Source organism: Capricornis sumatraensis, chromosome 1 (assembly GCF_032405125.1).
Source record: "Capricornis sumatraensis isolate serow.1 chromosome 1, serow.2, whole genome shotgun sequence".
In the NCBI taxonomy this organism is placed as follows: Eukaryota; Metazoa; Chordata; class Mammalia; order Artiodactyla; family Bovidae; genus Capricornis; species Capricornis sumatraensis.
The window spans coordinates 248,938,778-248,951,082 of NC_091069.1; the positions used below are offsets into that span (position 1 = coordinate 248,938,778).

At 45.6% G+C, this 12,305-nt stretch overlaps 1 protein-coding gene across 2 annotated transcripts in view; it reads left to right on the plus strand.

The window, feature by feature from the left end:
- PDE9A (phosphodiesterase 9A) overlaps positions 1-12,305 on the plus strand; it is a 105,813-nt gene that overhangs the window by 59,261 nt on the left and 34,247 nt on the right. For both annotated transcript variants that reach the window (XM_068964768.1, XM_068964777.1), the window contains exons 5-6: positions 10,462-10,516; positions 11,405-11,475. In XM_068964768.1, the coding sequence (XP_068820869.1) occupies positions 10,462-10,516; positions 11,405-11,475 (126 nt within the window). The remainder of the gene's footprint in view (positions 1-10,461; positions 10,517-11,404; positions 11,476-12,305) is intronic.

The following is a 12,305-nucleotide window of genomic DNA, read 5'->3' on the forward strand; positions in this document are numbered from 1 at the left end:
CTGGCTGGAGGGGCCAGGAGAGCAAAAGTGGAGCAGAGGTGAGTCCCCCCCTTCTTCCCTGGAGAGGGGCAATGCCACCCTCAGAAGGAGGGGTGGGAGGGGACAGACAGGAAGTCCCCTCCCGGCCCTACCTACACACAGCTCTGGAAATAAATGCACCCCCAATATTCAGGGTCTCAGATGGGGGTGATTTTCTCTAATGCAAAAGCAAGACATGCCCTTATGAAGGAATATCCATGTTTTTTTAGAAAAAGCTTTGGGAGGGAGTCAGTTAAGTATATTTTTTGAAGGGTGCTCAGGGCTTTGGGTGAGATGGATAAAGTCAGACAGTTTGTGCATCATACTGACAGCATGGAGACACAGTAAAAATATTGTGCAACACTTATACAGACGTATCAGGAGAGATTGGGACTCACGGTGGACTCCAGGCAGCACACACGTGCCCACAGGTGTTACTCATGACGCTGTTGGGGGTTGAGTTTCCAGAACCCATGCCGATGTCCCCAGGCCGCCTCCCTGCAGACACAGGTGTGGGGCCAGAGTGTTATTAGGCCTGTGGTTGTCTCCCATTTGCCCTCAGGAAGGATGGTACATGTGCCAACCAGCCTGGGTGTGCGGAGGATGGAGGAATGGCCGTGGACAGTCCAGTGTTCTGTCCACTGTTCTGTGCCACCCAGCACGGCATGGAGAGAGCAGTACCTGTCAGCTGACTGGCCTAGCTGGCCAGGGCATCGCCTTCAGCTGACCTCTGAGGTAGGAATTGGAGGGTTTGGCTGTCTTGTCAGTCAGTTAAACCTGACTTTTATGTCACTCTGCGCTGCAGATTTGTCTGAAACAAATAAACAATTCCTGGAAGGGCTGGGAGAGGCGGAGGCGGGTTCCTTGAAGCATGCACAGCAGCAGAGTCGGGCAGCAGCCTCTGGCACCGGGGGAAGGCAGGCAGGGATGCTGTTCTGGCCACTCACAGGGGCAGCTGAAGAAACACCATGAGGAAGGGTACCCATCCTGCCAGCCCACAGGCAGAGTCCTGCCCACAACCCCCGCTGGGCAACTGCACCAGTCTCCAGGGGGTGGGCTGCTCCTGATCCCTTAGTTCTGGCCCAAGTCAGGTTGAGGGCCACCCTGATAGAAGCCACAGTCCAGAAATATCCAGAAAACCCAGTTCAGATGCTGCCAGGCTGCAAGATGGTTCTGGAACTAAACGCAACTGTTCTGTAATAGGTGGGAGACTCTGGTAGCCCCAGCATCTACCCAGCAGGGCCAGTTACCCAGGAGGTCAGCGGACGAGGCCCCCAGCATATTTAAGCCAGTCCTGTCTAGGTGTGAGCAGGGAGAGAGCAGCCCAGACCTGCAGAGGCTGGTGACGAGACCTCTGTGCTGACGGCTGACCGTTTGGCCTTCATTAAATCTTTGCCTTAGTTAAAGCCACGGGCACTCATTAAATCGTGGTGAGCTTGGAGTAGCATCCTTGACATTCAGTAGCATGTCCTAGACCTGGGGACACTTCTGATGATACATCAGCTGTTCTCACGGAGCAGAGTCTTCTCTGGAGAACAAGTGGGTCACCCATGGCCGTGGGCCACCTCCGCTGCAGCCTCCATTCTGTGAGCCAGCAGGCATTCTGCTGACTCCTGTCCTCTCAGTCTTACTTCCCCTCTCGGTTGTCTCAGAAACTTCCAAAGGCTTTTCAACAGTCCAGTAGGACACCAGCATGACCCCTCGCAAAGACCCCCAGTCATGTCCAATCTTGAACTGCCAGCATCCCTGGTGTGGATGGTAATTTTATTATTATTATTTTGACAACAATGACATTTTGTGTTGGGGCATAGCCAGGTAACAATGTTGTGATAGTTTCAGGTGAACAGTGAAGGGATCCGCCATATATATACATGCTTCCATTCTCCCCCACCTCCCATCCAGGCTGGCACATGCCGTTGAGCAAAGTTCCATGTGCTATACAGCAGGTCTTGTTGGTTATCCGTTTTAAATATAGCAGTGTGCACATGGTCTTCCCAGAGTCCTCAACTATCCCTTCCCCCACCCCGGCAACCATGAGTTCATTTTCTAAGTCTGTGAGTCTCTTTCTCCTTGGTAAGTTAAGTTCATTTGTATCATTTCTTTTTAGATTCCCCATATGCGGCATGCCATATGACATTTCTCCTTCTCTGTCTGGCTCACTTCACTCAGTATGACACTCTCTAGGTCCACCCATGTGGCTGCAAATGGCCTTATTTCATTCTTTTTAATGGCTGAGTAGTCTTCCACTGTGTGTGTATATATACACACACCACAGCTTCTTTATCCATTCCTTTGTCGATGGACATTTAGGTTGTTTCAATGTCTTGGCCATTGTAGACAGTGCTTCAGTGAACATTGTGGAGAATGTATCTTTTCGGGCCATATTTTTCTCTGGATATATGCCCAGGAGTGGGATTGCAGGGTCTTATATTAGCTCTGCATTTAGTTTTTTTTAAGAACCTCCGTACTGTTCTCCATAGTGGCTATACCAATTACATTCAGTGGCTGCTTATTCTTAAAGCTATCTAAAACTCTCAAAGCAGAAGCACTTGAATATACTTTAATTTTTAAAATTCTGTATATGCCACGCAGTATCTAGCAAAGAGTGGGTTTCCTACAAGTGGCGCTAGTGGTAAAGAACCCACCTGCCAATGCAGAAGAGATGGGGGTTCGATCCCTGGGTTGAGAAGAGCCCCTGGAGAAGGAAATCGCCACCCACTCCAGTATTCTTGCCTGGAGAATTCCATGGACAGAGGAGCCTGGCAGGCTACAGTCCATGGGGCCGCCAAAAGTCAAACATGACTGAGGTGACTTAGCACGCACATACATACTGTCAGCTTTTCCTGATACAGTGTGGTTTGGCCACCAAAGTTGGGACTGACTCATATATGCAATTGAAAACTGCTTGTTGCCCCTAAATCCAGGAATTTAGGGCTACCCGAGGCTTCCAGAGGCCCTGGGGAACTGAAAAGCACCTTCAGGACACTGTAGGAAGGATGCTGCTGCTTCTCAGCCTGGACATGGTTCCCTGCCCCCACAGAGTTCAGCCTGTCACCCCAGGGACCCTGAACACACCAGGGAAGGCACTCAAAGCAAGAGAAGGTATCAGAGAGCCCGTAGCTGCCAGCAACCCTCAGTGATAGAACAGCTGCTCAGTGACCATTAGTGATGGAACAACAGCTGTGGATGCCAGGGTCCCTTAGTCATGTAACGACACCTATGCCTGCTGCTGCTTGGAAGAAAAGCTATGACAAACCTAGACAGCATATTACAAAGCAGAGACATCACTTTGCCAAAAAAGGTCCATAGAGTCAAAGCTGTGGTTTTTCTAGCAGTCATGTATGGATGTGAGAGTTGGACCATAAAGAAGGCTGAGCATCAGAGAATTGATGCTTTTGGATTGTGATGCTGGAGAAGACTCTTGAGAGTCCCTTGAACTGCAAGACTTAAACCAGTCAATCCTAAAGGAAATCAATGCTGAATATTCATTGGAAGGACTAATGCTAAAACTGAAGCGCCGGTACTTTGGCCACCTGATGCAGAGCTGACTCACTGGAAAAGACTGATGCTGGGAAAGGTTGAAGGCAAACGGAGAAGGGGGTGGCAGAGGATGAGATGGTTAGATAGCATCATCGACTTAATAGACATGAATCTGAGCAAACTCTGGGAGATAGTGGAGGATAGAGAAGCCTGGCGTGCTACAGTCCATGGGTAGCAAAGAGTCAGACACAACTTAGCAGCTGAACAACAATGGCTATTGGTGACCCTTAGTGACATAACAACACCTGTGGCTGTCAGGGACCCTTAGTGACAGAATGACAGCACCTGTGGATGCTGGCAACCTTTAATGACTTAGTATAGCAGTGGTGACAGCTAAGGCAGGAGTGCGCACCACCGGCCAGGCTCTGCCCAGAGTATTCTGCACACAGTTTAAGTTCAGAACTCCCCTGGGAGGAAGCAGTGACCTGCGGCAGGAATTCCAGCGCACTGGGGTGGGGCGGGGGAGGCACCCACTTCCTGAACAGGCTGTGTTTATGGATGTGTGGGTGTGGTTGGCCTTTTGCACAGAGGCATTTTTTTCTTTGCCCTTTCCCCTTGCCCAGGAATGTAGATTGTGCAGGATCTGAAGAAGCAGCTCTGGGCGAAATTACAGAGATGGCAGCAGAATAAGTGCCATGACCTGGGCACCGGCACCCTGGGGCTCTCTCCCTGCCAGGTTACCTTTGTGCCTGTGCCCTTTCTGAAGACATCAGATTTGTTGACATGGGTGGCACATGGGCTGAGGTGTAGCTGTTACATGGACTGGCATGTGAATATCTGACCCTCGAATTCAGCCAGGAAAAGGAAGGTATGGGATGAAGTGCTTGAAGTAGAAATTAAATTTCAGCATCAAAATCCTGTGGTTAAGACTTCTAGTGCAGGAGGTGCAGTTAGAGCCGTGGTCGGAGAGCTAAGATTCCCACATACCTCTCAGCCAAAGAATCGAAATGTAACACAGAAGCAATACTATAACAAATTCAATGAAGACTTAAAAAATAGTCCACATCAAAAAAAAAAAAAATCTTAAAAAAATCCTGTAATGTTCAAAGGAGCCCACCTCAAAAGACAAGGGAAAATTACTCCTTAACTTTTTCTTTCCATACTATCTATTAAATTTTTTGTTAAACTTTTTTTAAGTCATTATACAGTCACATGCAGTTGTAAGAAAAAATGCAGAGACCCAGGCACCCTGTACCCTTTTTGCTGGTACGGTAACACCCTTCAGACTGCAATAAGATCTCACCCCAGACACTGCTGCAGTCCAGGCACAGAGCATCTCGTCCCCCAAGGGGCCTTCGTGCTGTCCTTCCATGTTGTTCAGTGGCTAAGTTGTCGCCAACTGTTTGTGACCCCAGAGACTGCAGCATGCCAGGCTTCGCTGTCCTTGACTGTCCTGGAGTCTGCTCAGATTCATGTCCATTGAGTCGGTGATGCCATCCAACCATCTCATCCTCTGTCACCCCCTTCTCTTCCTGCCTTCAGTCTTTCCCAGCATCAGGGTCTTTTCCAATGAGTTGGCTCTTTGCATCAGGTGACTAAAGTATTGGAGCTTCAGCTTCAGCATCAGTCCTCCAGTGAGTATTCAGGACTGATTTCCTTTAGGATTCACTGATTTGATCTTCTTGCAGTCCAAGAGATTCTCAAGAGTCTTCTGTAGCACCACAGTTTGAAAGCATCAATTCTTTGGCACTCAAATTTCTTCTTGATCCAACTCTCACAGACATACCTGACTACTAGAAAAACTGTAGCATTGACTGTATAGACTTTTGTCAGCAAAGTGATGTCTCTGCTTTTTAGCAGGCTGTCTAGGTTGGTCATAGCCTTCCTTCCAAGGAGCAAGCATCTTTTCTATAGTGTCATCCAGATCCCTTTATCCACTGCCCCTTAACCCTGACACTTACTAATCTGTTCTCCATCTCTATAGTTTTGTCATTTCAAGAATGTTCTATAAATGAGTGAGTTTGGGGATTGACTCAGCATAATTTTTTCACTCAGCGTAATTCTCTAGAAATGCATCCAGGCTATTATGTGTATCACAAGTTCAGTCTTTTTTATTACTGAGTAATATTTCATGGTGTGGCCGGAACACAGTTTGTTTATTCATTCATCTACTGAAGGGCATCTGGGTTGTTTCTCGTTTAGGGCCATTAAAAATTAAAACTGTTCAGAACATTGTGTACTGACTTCTGTGTAAACATAACCTGTCACTTCTCTGTCCCAGAGGGCAGGTGCAGGTCGTACAGTAATTGTATATTTAGTTTTGTTAAGAAACTGCCAAACCCTTTTCCAGAATAGCTGTTCTGGTTTACATTCCCACCAGCAGTGTGTGAGTAAGCTAGTTTCTCCACATCTTTTCCAGCATTTGGGGTTGTCACTTTTTTTTTATTTTTTTTAGCTTTTTTGATAAGTGTGCAGTGATATTTCAGTGTGATTTCATTTGCATTTCCCAATGACTCATGTAGCTCAGCATCTCTTCATGTGCTTATCATCCATCTGTATATTCTCTTCAGTAAAATGTCTGCTCATGGCAATCCCTGGTGGTCCAGTGGTTAGGACTCAGGGCGTTCACTGTGGGGGCTGGGATTCAATCCCTGATCAGGAACCAAGATCCCACAAGCCAAAACAAGCAGATGAATAAATGTCTGTGCCCTGCCCGTTTTCAAACTGAATTGTTCTGTTTTTTTACTGTTGAGTTCTTGCTATTCTTTTCACCGTCTGTTTTCAAGTCTTTGTCAGATACGGTTTGCAAATATTTTTTTCCCCAGACTATATACCTTTTTATCTCATAGCAGAATTTTTCCCAAAGGAAAAGTTCTACCTTTGATAAAGTCCAGTTTATCAATTTTCCCTCTTATGGATTGTTTTTGTTGTCAAGTCTGAGAACCCTCTGCCTAGCCCAAGAATCTGAAGATTTTCCTCTATTTCTTTCTAAGTTTTATAGTTTCCTATTTTACATCCAGAGTCCACTTTGCCTTTGTCGTTGTTACCCAGTCACTAAGTCGTGTCTGACTCTGTGACCCCATGGACTGCAGCATACCAGGCTTCCCTGTCCTTCACTATTTCCTGGAGCTTGCTCAAACTCATGTCCATTGAGTCCGTGATGCTATCCAGCCATCTCATTGTCTGTCACCCCCTTCTCTTCCTGGCCTCAATCTTTCCCAATCACCTTTTCAGGGTGATTCCCAATGAGTTGACGCTTTGCATCAGGTGGCCGAAGTAGTGACACTTCAGCTTCAGCATCAGTCCTTCCAATGAATAGTCAGGGTTGATTTCCTTTAGGATTGACTGCTTTAATCTCCTTGCAGTCCAAGGAACTCTCAAGAGTCTCCTCCAGGGCCACAGTTCAAAAGCATCAATTCTTCAGTGCTCATGTTCTTTATGGTTCAACTCTCACATCCATACATAATTACTGGACAAACCATAACTTTAACTCTACAGACCTTTGTCAGCAAAATGATATCTCTGTTTTTTAATATGCTATCTAAGTTTGTCATAGCTTTCCTTCCAAGGAGCAAGTGTCTTTTAACTCCACAGATGCCTGCAGTCACCATCCACAGTGATTTTGGGGTCCAAGAAAATAAAATCTGTCACTGCTTCCACTTTTTCCCCATCTATTTGCCATGAAGTGATGGGACCAGATGCCATGATCTTAGTCTGAATGTTGAGTTTTAAGCCAGCGATTTCACTCTCCTCTTTCACCCTCACAAGACTCTTATGAAAATGGTAGGTCTCACCATTTATATCTTTCTTTTACCAGAGTTTTGTAGTTTTCAACACACGACTTCATCATGCTTTATTTACACTTAAGTTATTTGAGTTTTCTCAAGTGTTTATAAATGGTGCTGTGATTTTAATTTCAGTGTCTACATGGTCATTGCTAGTGTATATAAATACAGTCAATTTGTATATTTATTGTGTGTGCTGTGACCATGTTGAACTCACTTATTCTGTTTTTATATTTTGCTGAATTCTAATCACTGATATTTTGTTAAGAATCTTTGCATTCATATTAATGGCAGATATTGACTTGCAGTTTTCTTTTTTGTTGTCTTTGTTAGATTTGGTATCAGGTTAATACTAGCTTCATAAAGTGAATCAAAAAACGTACCCTTCTCTTCTATTTTCTAGAAGACATTGTTGAATTCTTGAAGGACTGATTCATTCTTCTCTAAATGTTTGGTAAAATTCTCCAGTGAAACCATTTGCGCCTGGAAATTTCTTTGGAGGGATTTTTTTTAAAATAAGGACAGTTTCCTTAAGAGTTGCAGACTGTTCACATTGTGTGCTTCATGTTGGAGGAGTGCGGTGGGTCATACTTTTCTCGGATCTGGTCCATTTTTGTCTAGGATGTCAAGATTCTGTGTTTAGAGTCGTGTTTTGTGTCTCCTTGTTGCCCTTTTGAGGCCTGCAAGGTCCGTAGTGTTGTCTCCCCTTTCATCCCAGACACTGGTGATCTGTGTCTTCTCTCTGTGTTTCTTAGTCTTGCCAGAGATTTGTCAATGTGTTGATATCTTTAAATAACCAGTCCTTTGTTTCATTGATTTCCTGTGTTGCTTTTCTGTTTTCTGTTTCACTGATTTCTGCTTTTTATTATATCCTTCCTTCTGCTGTCCTTGGGGGTTTATTTTTGCTTTTCTTTTTCTAGGTTCTTAGATTATGGCGTTAAGAGTTTTCCTCTCTGAGAATGCAAGCATACAGTGCTATAAACATTCCTCTCAGCACTGCTTTAGCTGTGTCCCACCACTAAATTTTCATGTGTTGTATTTTCGTTTTCATTCTCCTTGGCAGAAAACAACAAAATTCTGTAACGCAATTATCATTCGGTATCTATTTTTGTATCCCTAAGATTTCCTCTTTGACCCATGTATTACTTAGAAGTGTGTCATTTAGTTTCAAAGTGTTTGAAGATCTTTCTGTTACTGATTTCTAGTTTGATTCTCTTAAAGGTCACAAACCATACTCTGTTTGGTTGTGGTTCTTTTAAATTTGTTGTGGGTTTTGTGTGTGTGTGGACCAACCTATGGTCTATTTTGGTATATGCTTCATAGGCACAGGGCTTCCCTTGTGCCTCAGCTGGTAAAGAATCTGCCTGCAGTGCAGGAGACCTGGATTTGATCCCTGGGTTGGGGAGATCCCCTGGAAAAGGGAAAGGCTACCCACTCCAGTATTCTGGCCTAGAGAATTTCATGGACTGTAGAGTCCATGGAGTCGCAAAGAGTCAGACACACCTGAGCGACTTTCACTTCACTTCAGAGGCACCTGAAAAGAATGTGCATTCTGCAACTGTTGATGGACTTTTAAATATAGCTCAAGACTGAGACAGACCACTAACTCTTCAAGGTTATGTGATACACTTTTGCCCAAGATTTCAGAGTAAGTGATCTAAAATACTGCTAAGTTCACCAAGGAGGCCTATGAAGCCTTCTCACTGGTGGGTCTTGTCAATGGAGCCACCATTTTTCTTCCCTGGGGGGTCTGGTCCTCTCTGAAGGATAGAACTTTGATCAGCTCAACATGTGGCTCAATAAAGTTTCCTGGCTGACATTTTTACCCTTGCATTTCCCAGAGATATGATGGGACATCGTTTTCCTTCTTCTCATCAAGTCATAGAATGCTAAAGCCGGAGAAAACCATGGGTCATCTGGCCTACTCTTTCCTTTGGCAGGTCCTAGAGGTTATTTTAGATTATTTTTTTAAATACTTCTTTGAAATTAACAAAAGTTATTATAGAAGTATATTAGATATAGAGAAACAAAAATAAGGAAAAAAGCTTATATATAATCTTACAACCAAAAAGTAACTACTATTATTATTTTGGAGTATACTCTCCCAAGTTTTAAGAAATGGAATCACACTGTATTATGACTTTCTTAGTTTTATAATAGGCATGAACATTTTTCTAAGATATTATTCCTAGTAGCAGAATATGTTTCCACAGTACCAAGACACCATACCACATTTAAATGGTATAAGTGATGTCCATTTGATGGACATATAGGCCATTACAGTTTTCACCGTGTTAAATAACGTCGTGATGAACATCTTTTGTGTCCATATATGTGGTTTTTCCTAGAATTGGAAACAATAAATCAGAGCACGTGAACATTTTTAGCTTTTGAGCCCTGTTGCCAAATTAGACTATTGGGGATTTTGTTTGTCTGGACAGGCTTGGCTTGGTTTTGATTTGTGTCAGTTTTAGAAGCTATATGGAAGCTTATATGAGTTCAGGAGGAAGCCTTGTTTAGGTCCCCAGAGTTTTAGGGTGTGAACTAGACTGTCACCTGGAACCAAGGGGAGAGCCCACCCTTCCCAAGAGCATAGAGTGGCTGGAATGGTGCCATGCATTCCACACCTTCTATGAGGCATCCTGAACTGGGCCCAGTCAGGAAACAGGAAAATGGGCAGCTACATACAGCCTGGGGTCTGAACCTTGTAAACCCAGCCGCCCAGCCCAGTTTTATGTGCCAGGCAACAGAGGGACAAACTCGCTCACCCCAGCCGCTTCCTCTCTCTGGGACCTACCGTGAGAACAGTGTGTGTTGCACTCAAAATATCCCTTGAACTTTCCGTCATAGTAATTGCCCCCATAAAATGGACCAGGTCACCGCATGAAAGTGTCCTGTATTTAAAGACCAGTCCTGCCTGCTTTTATGGCTGGTGCTGACTGCAGGAGGTTCACAGCCCCGGCCACTCTGCTGAGGCACCAGTGAGAGCTGTCCCGGGGGAAAGGGCCTCTGAAGCTGGACGGGAAACCTGAGGCCCAGGAGAGGCCCTGCTGCTGACCAGTGGCCAGAGCACCCCTCCTCCCAGGTACCCAGGCAGCTCCTGGGCACGGTGTTGGGGTTCAGCCCATGGTCCACAGAGTGCACCCTTTTCCATCAGTCTTTCTTTTCTCATCCGCAGAGAAAGAAGAACTGATCCAGAACGTGCTGACCCAGGTGGCGGAGCAGTTCTCAAGGTACAGAATCTGGATGCATCCTTTCCAGGGCTGGGTACTCTTTCTCTTCTTGGTGGGTGGGCCCTTTGTCTTGAGGCTATCTCAGCCGGTGGGCTCTCATCTATCACTTCCCCGGAGAAGCTACCTGCCTGGTGGGGTCCTTTGGGGAATTCTGTAACTAAGCCAGCATGCATGGGGTCCAGGAGATGCTCTCCTGCTGGTGTTTTCAGAGTAAGAACCCGTGTTGCTGAGAATTTCCTCAGCTGGCTCTTCTGGGGTGAGGACTTCAGCCTACGGAAACTGACAGCAGAGATCCTGGGTGGATCTCTGGCTCACTCTTCATTCTGAGTTATTCTGCCATTCTGGAGTCAATGCTTTGCGTTTTCTCAGTTACCTCCTATGGCATCTTACTGCCCCCCGGGTAGTTGAAATGGGGAGAAGGCATAGGGTATTTTCTTAAAGCCCAAGAGTTGTTGAACTAAATGGGTTGGATCCCAGAGAAGGGCACACCAGCTGCCTAAGGTGTTCTGTGCCCAGTGGGACAGGGTGTGTGTTGGCGAGGTTGAGGGGTGGGGTGGGGTGAGTGCTGGTCCATGCCAGGGGTGAGCAGAGAACCCAGGTCCTCCCCAGAGAGCATCTGCTCACTAGCCAGGTATGGGGAGTAATCATGCCCACTCTGTGTTCCAGTCTTGAAAAATACACCTTCGAGATAATTCCAGAGTGTGTCCTTTTCCTCCTCCCCGCCCGTCTCCAACTCCCAGGAGTTCCTTAAAAGCAACTCCTCTCTTTGGGCCCCTCACCAGCCCACCTGTGGGCCTCACCATGGCAAGGAGCTGGCAGATGTTGACTGAACCCACTTTAACTTGGAGAATTTGAGGAGTTATGTTGTTTTGTTTTTTTCCTTCCCAGAGCTTTTAAAATCAACGAGCTGAAAGCCGAAGTTGCAAATCACTTGGCAGTGCTAGAGAAACGTGTCGAATGTGAGTGGCATGTTGATGCCTTTTTGCTGATGTGTCTTTTAACCCTAGTTTAAATTAAGCCACTTAAGCCATGGTGAGTGATGATGGCAGGGGAGGTGAGGCTCAGAACGAATGTCTTGTCTTTGTGAAATACTCAGTACTTACCTTTGAAGTTAACAAAGGTTAGAAGAGTGATGAATCTTAAGTGTTTTATTCTGTTTTAAAAGTAACCCAGTAACTCGCAACATGTTAGAAGTACACAGTAATTTGCAATTAGAGCACAGAGGAAACCACGGGGCTTCCTAGACCGGGCCCGCCCGGAGAGGAACCTCTGCAGAAGAGCTTGTGTGTGTCCCTTTCTACATAAATGAGAACACAGCAACCCGTACTCTGTGGTTTCAGTTTTAGGGGAAGATGTCTACTGAATGACCACCAAGGCCTGACTCAGTGACCAAGTAGCTAAAACTCCGGAAGATAACAGCTTCCAGTCAGTCACCCTTTGTGTCCCATCCGTAAAATAAGAGGCAGTGCTTGAATTCCTTGTGGTCCACAATTCCCCGCCCAGGGCCCAAAGAGATGGCTCTTTGTCAGTGTCAACGCTAATGTCAAGGTTAATGGCTCCTGGGCACTGCATTTACTGACTTGCGGAGTGAGTAAACGGACTCCAGACGTGAGGCTATCAGGATGGCATCACAGCCTCTACCTGGCTAACTCATTGAAGGTCACTTTTCATACCTTGTGTGAACTGTTTGGTTTTTTCCAAGAAAAAAAAAATCACAATTATGTCCAAAACGAATTCGCCTAAAGAATTTGAATCGTGATTTACAGTTACCCTTTTCAAAGTGCGGCAG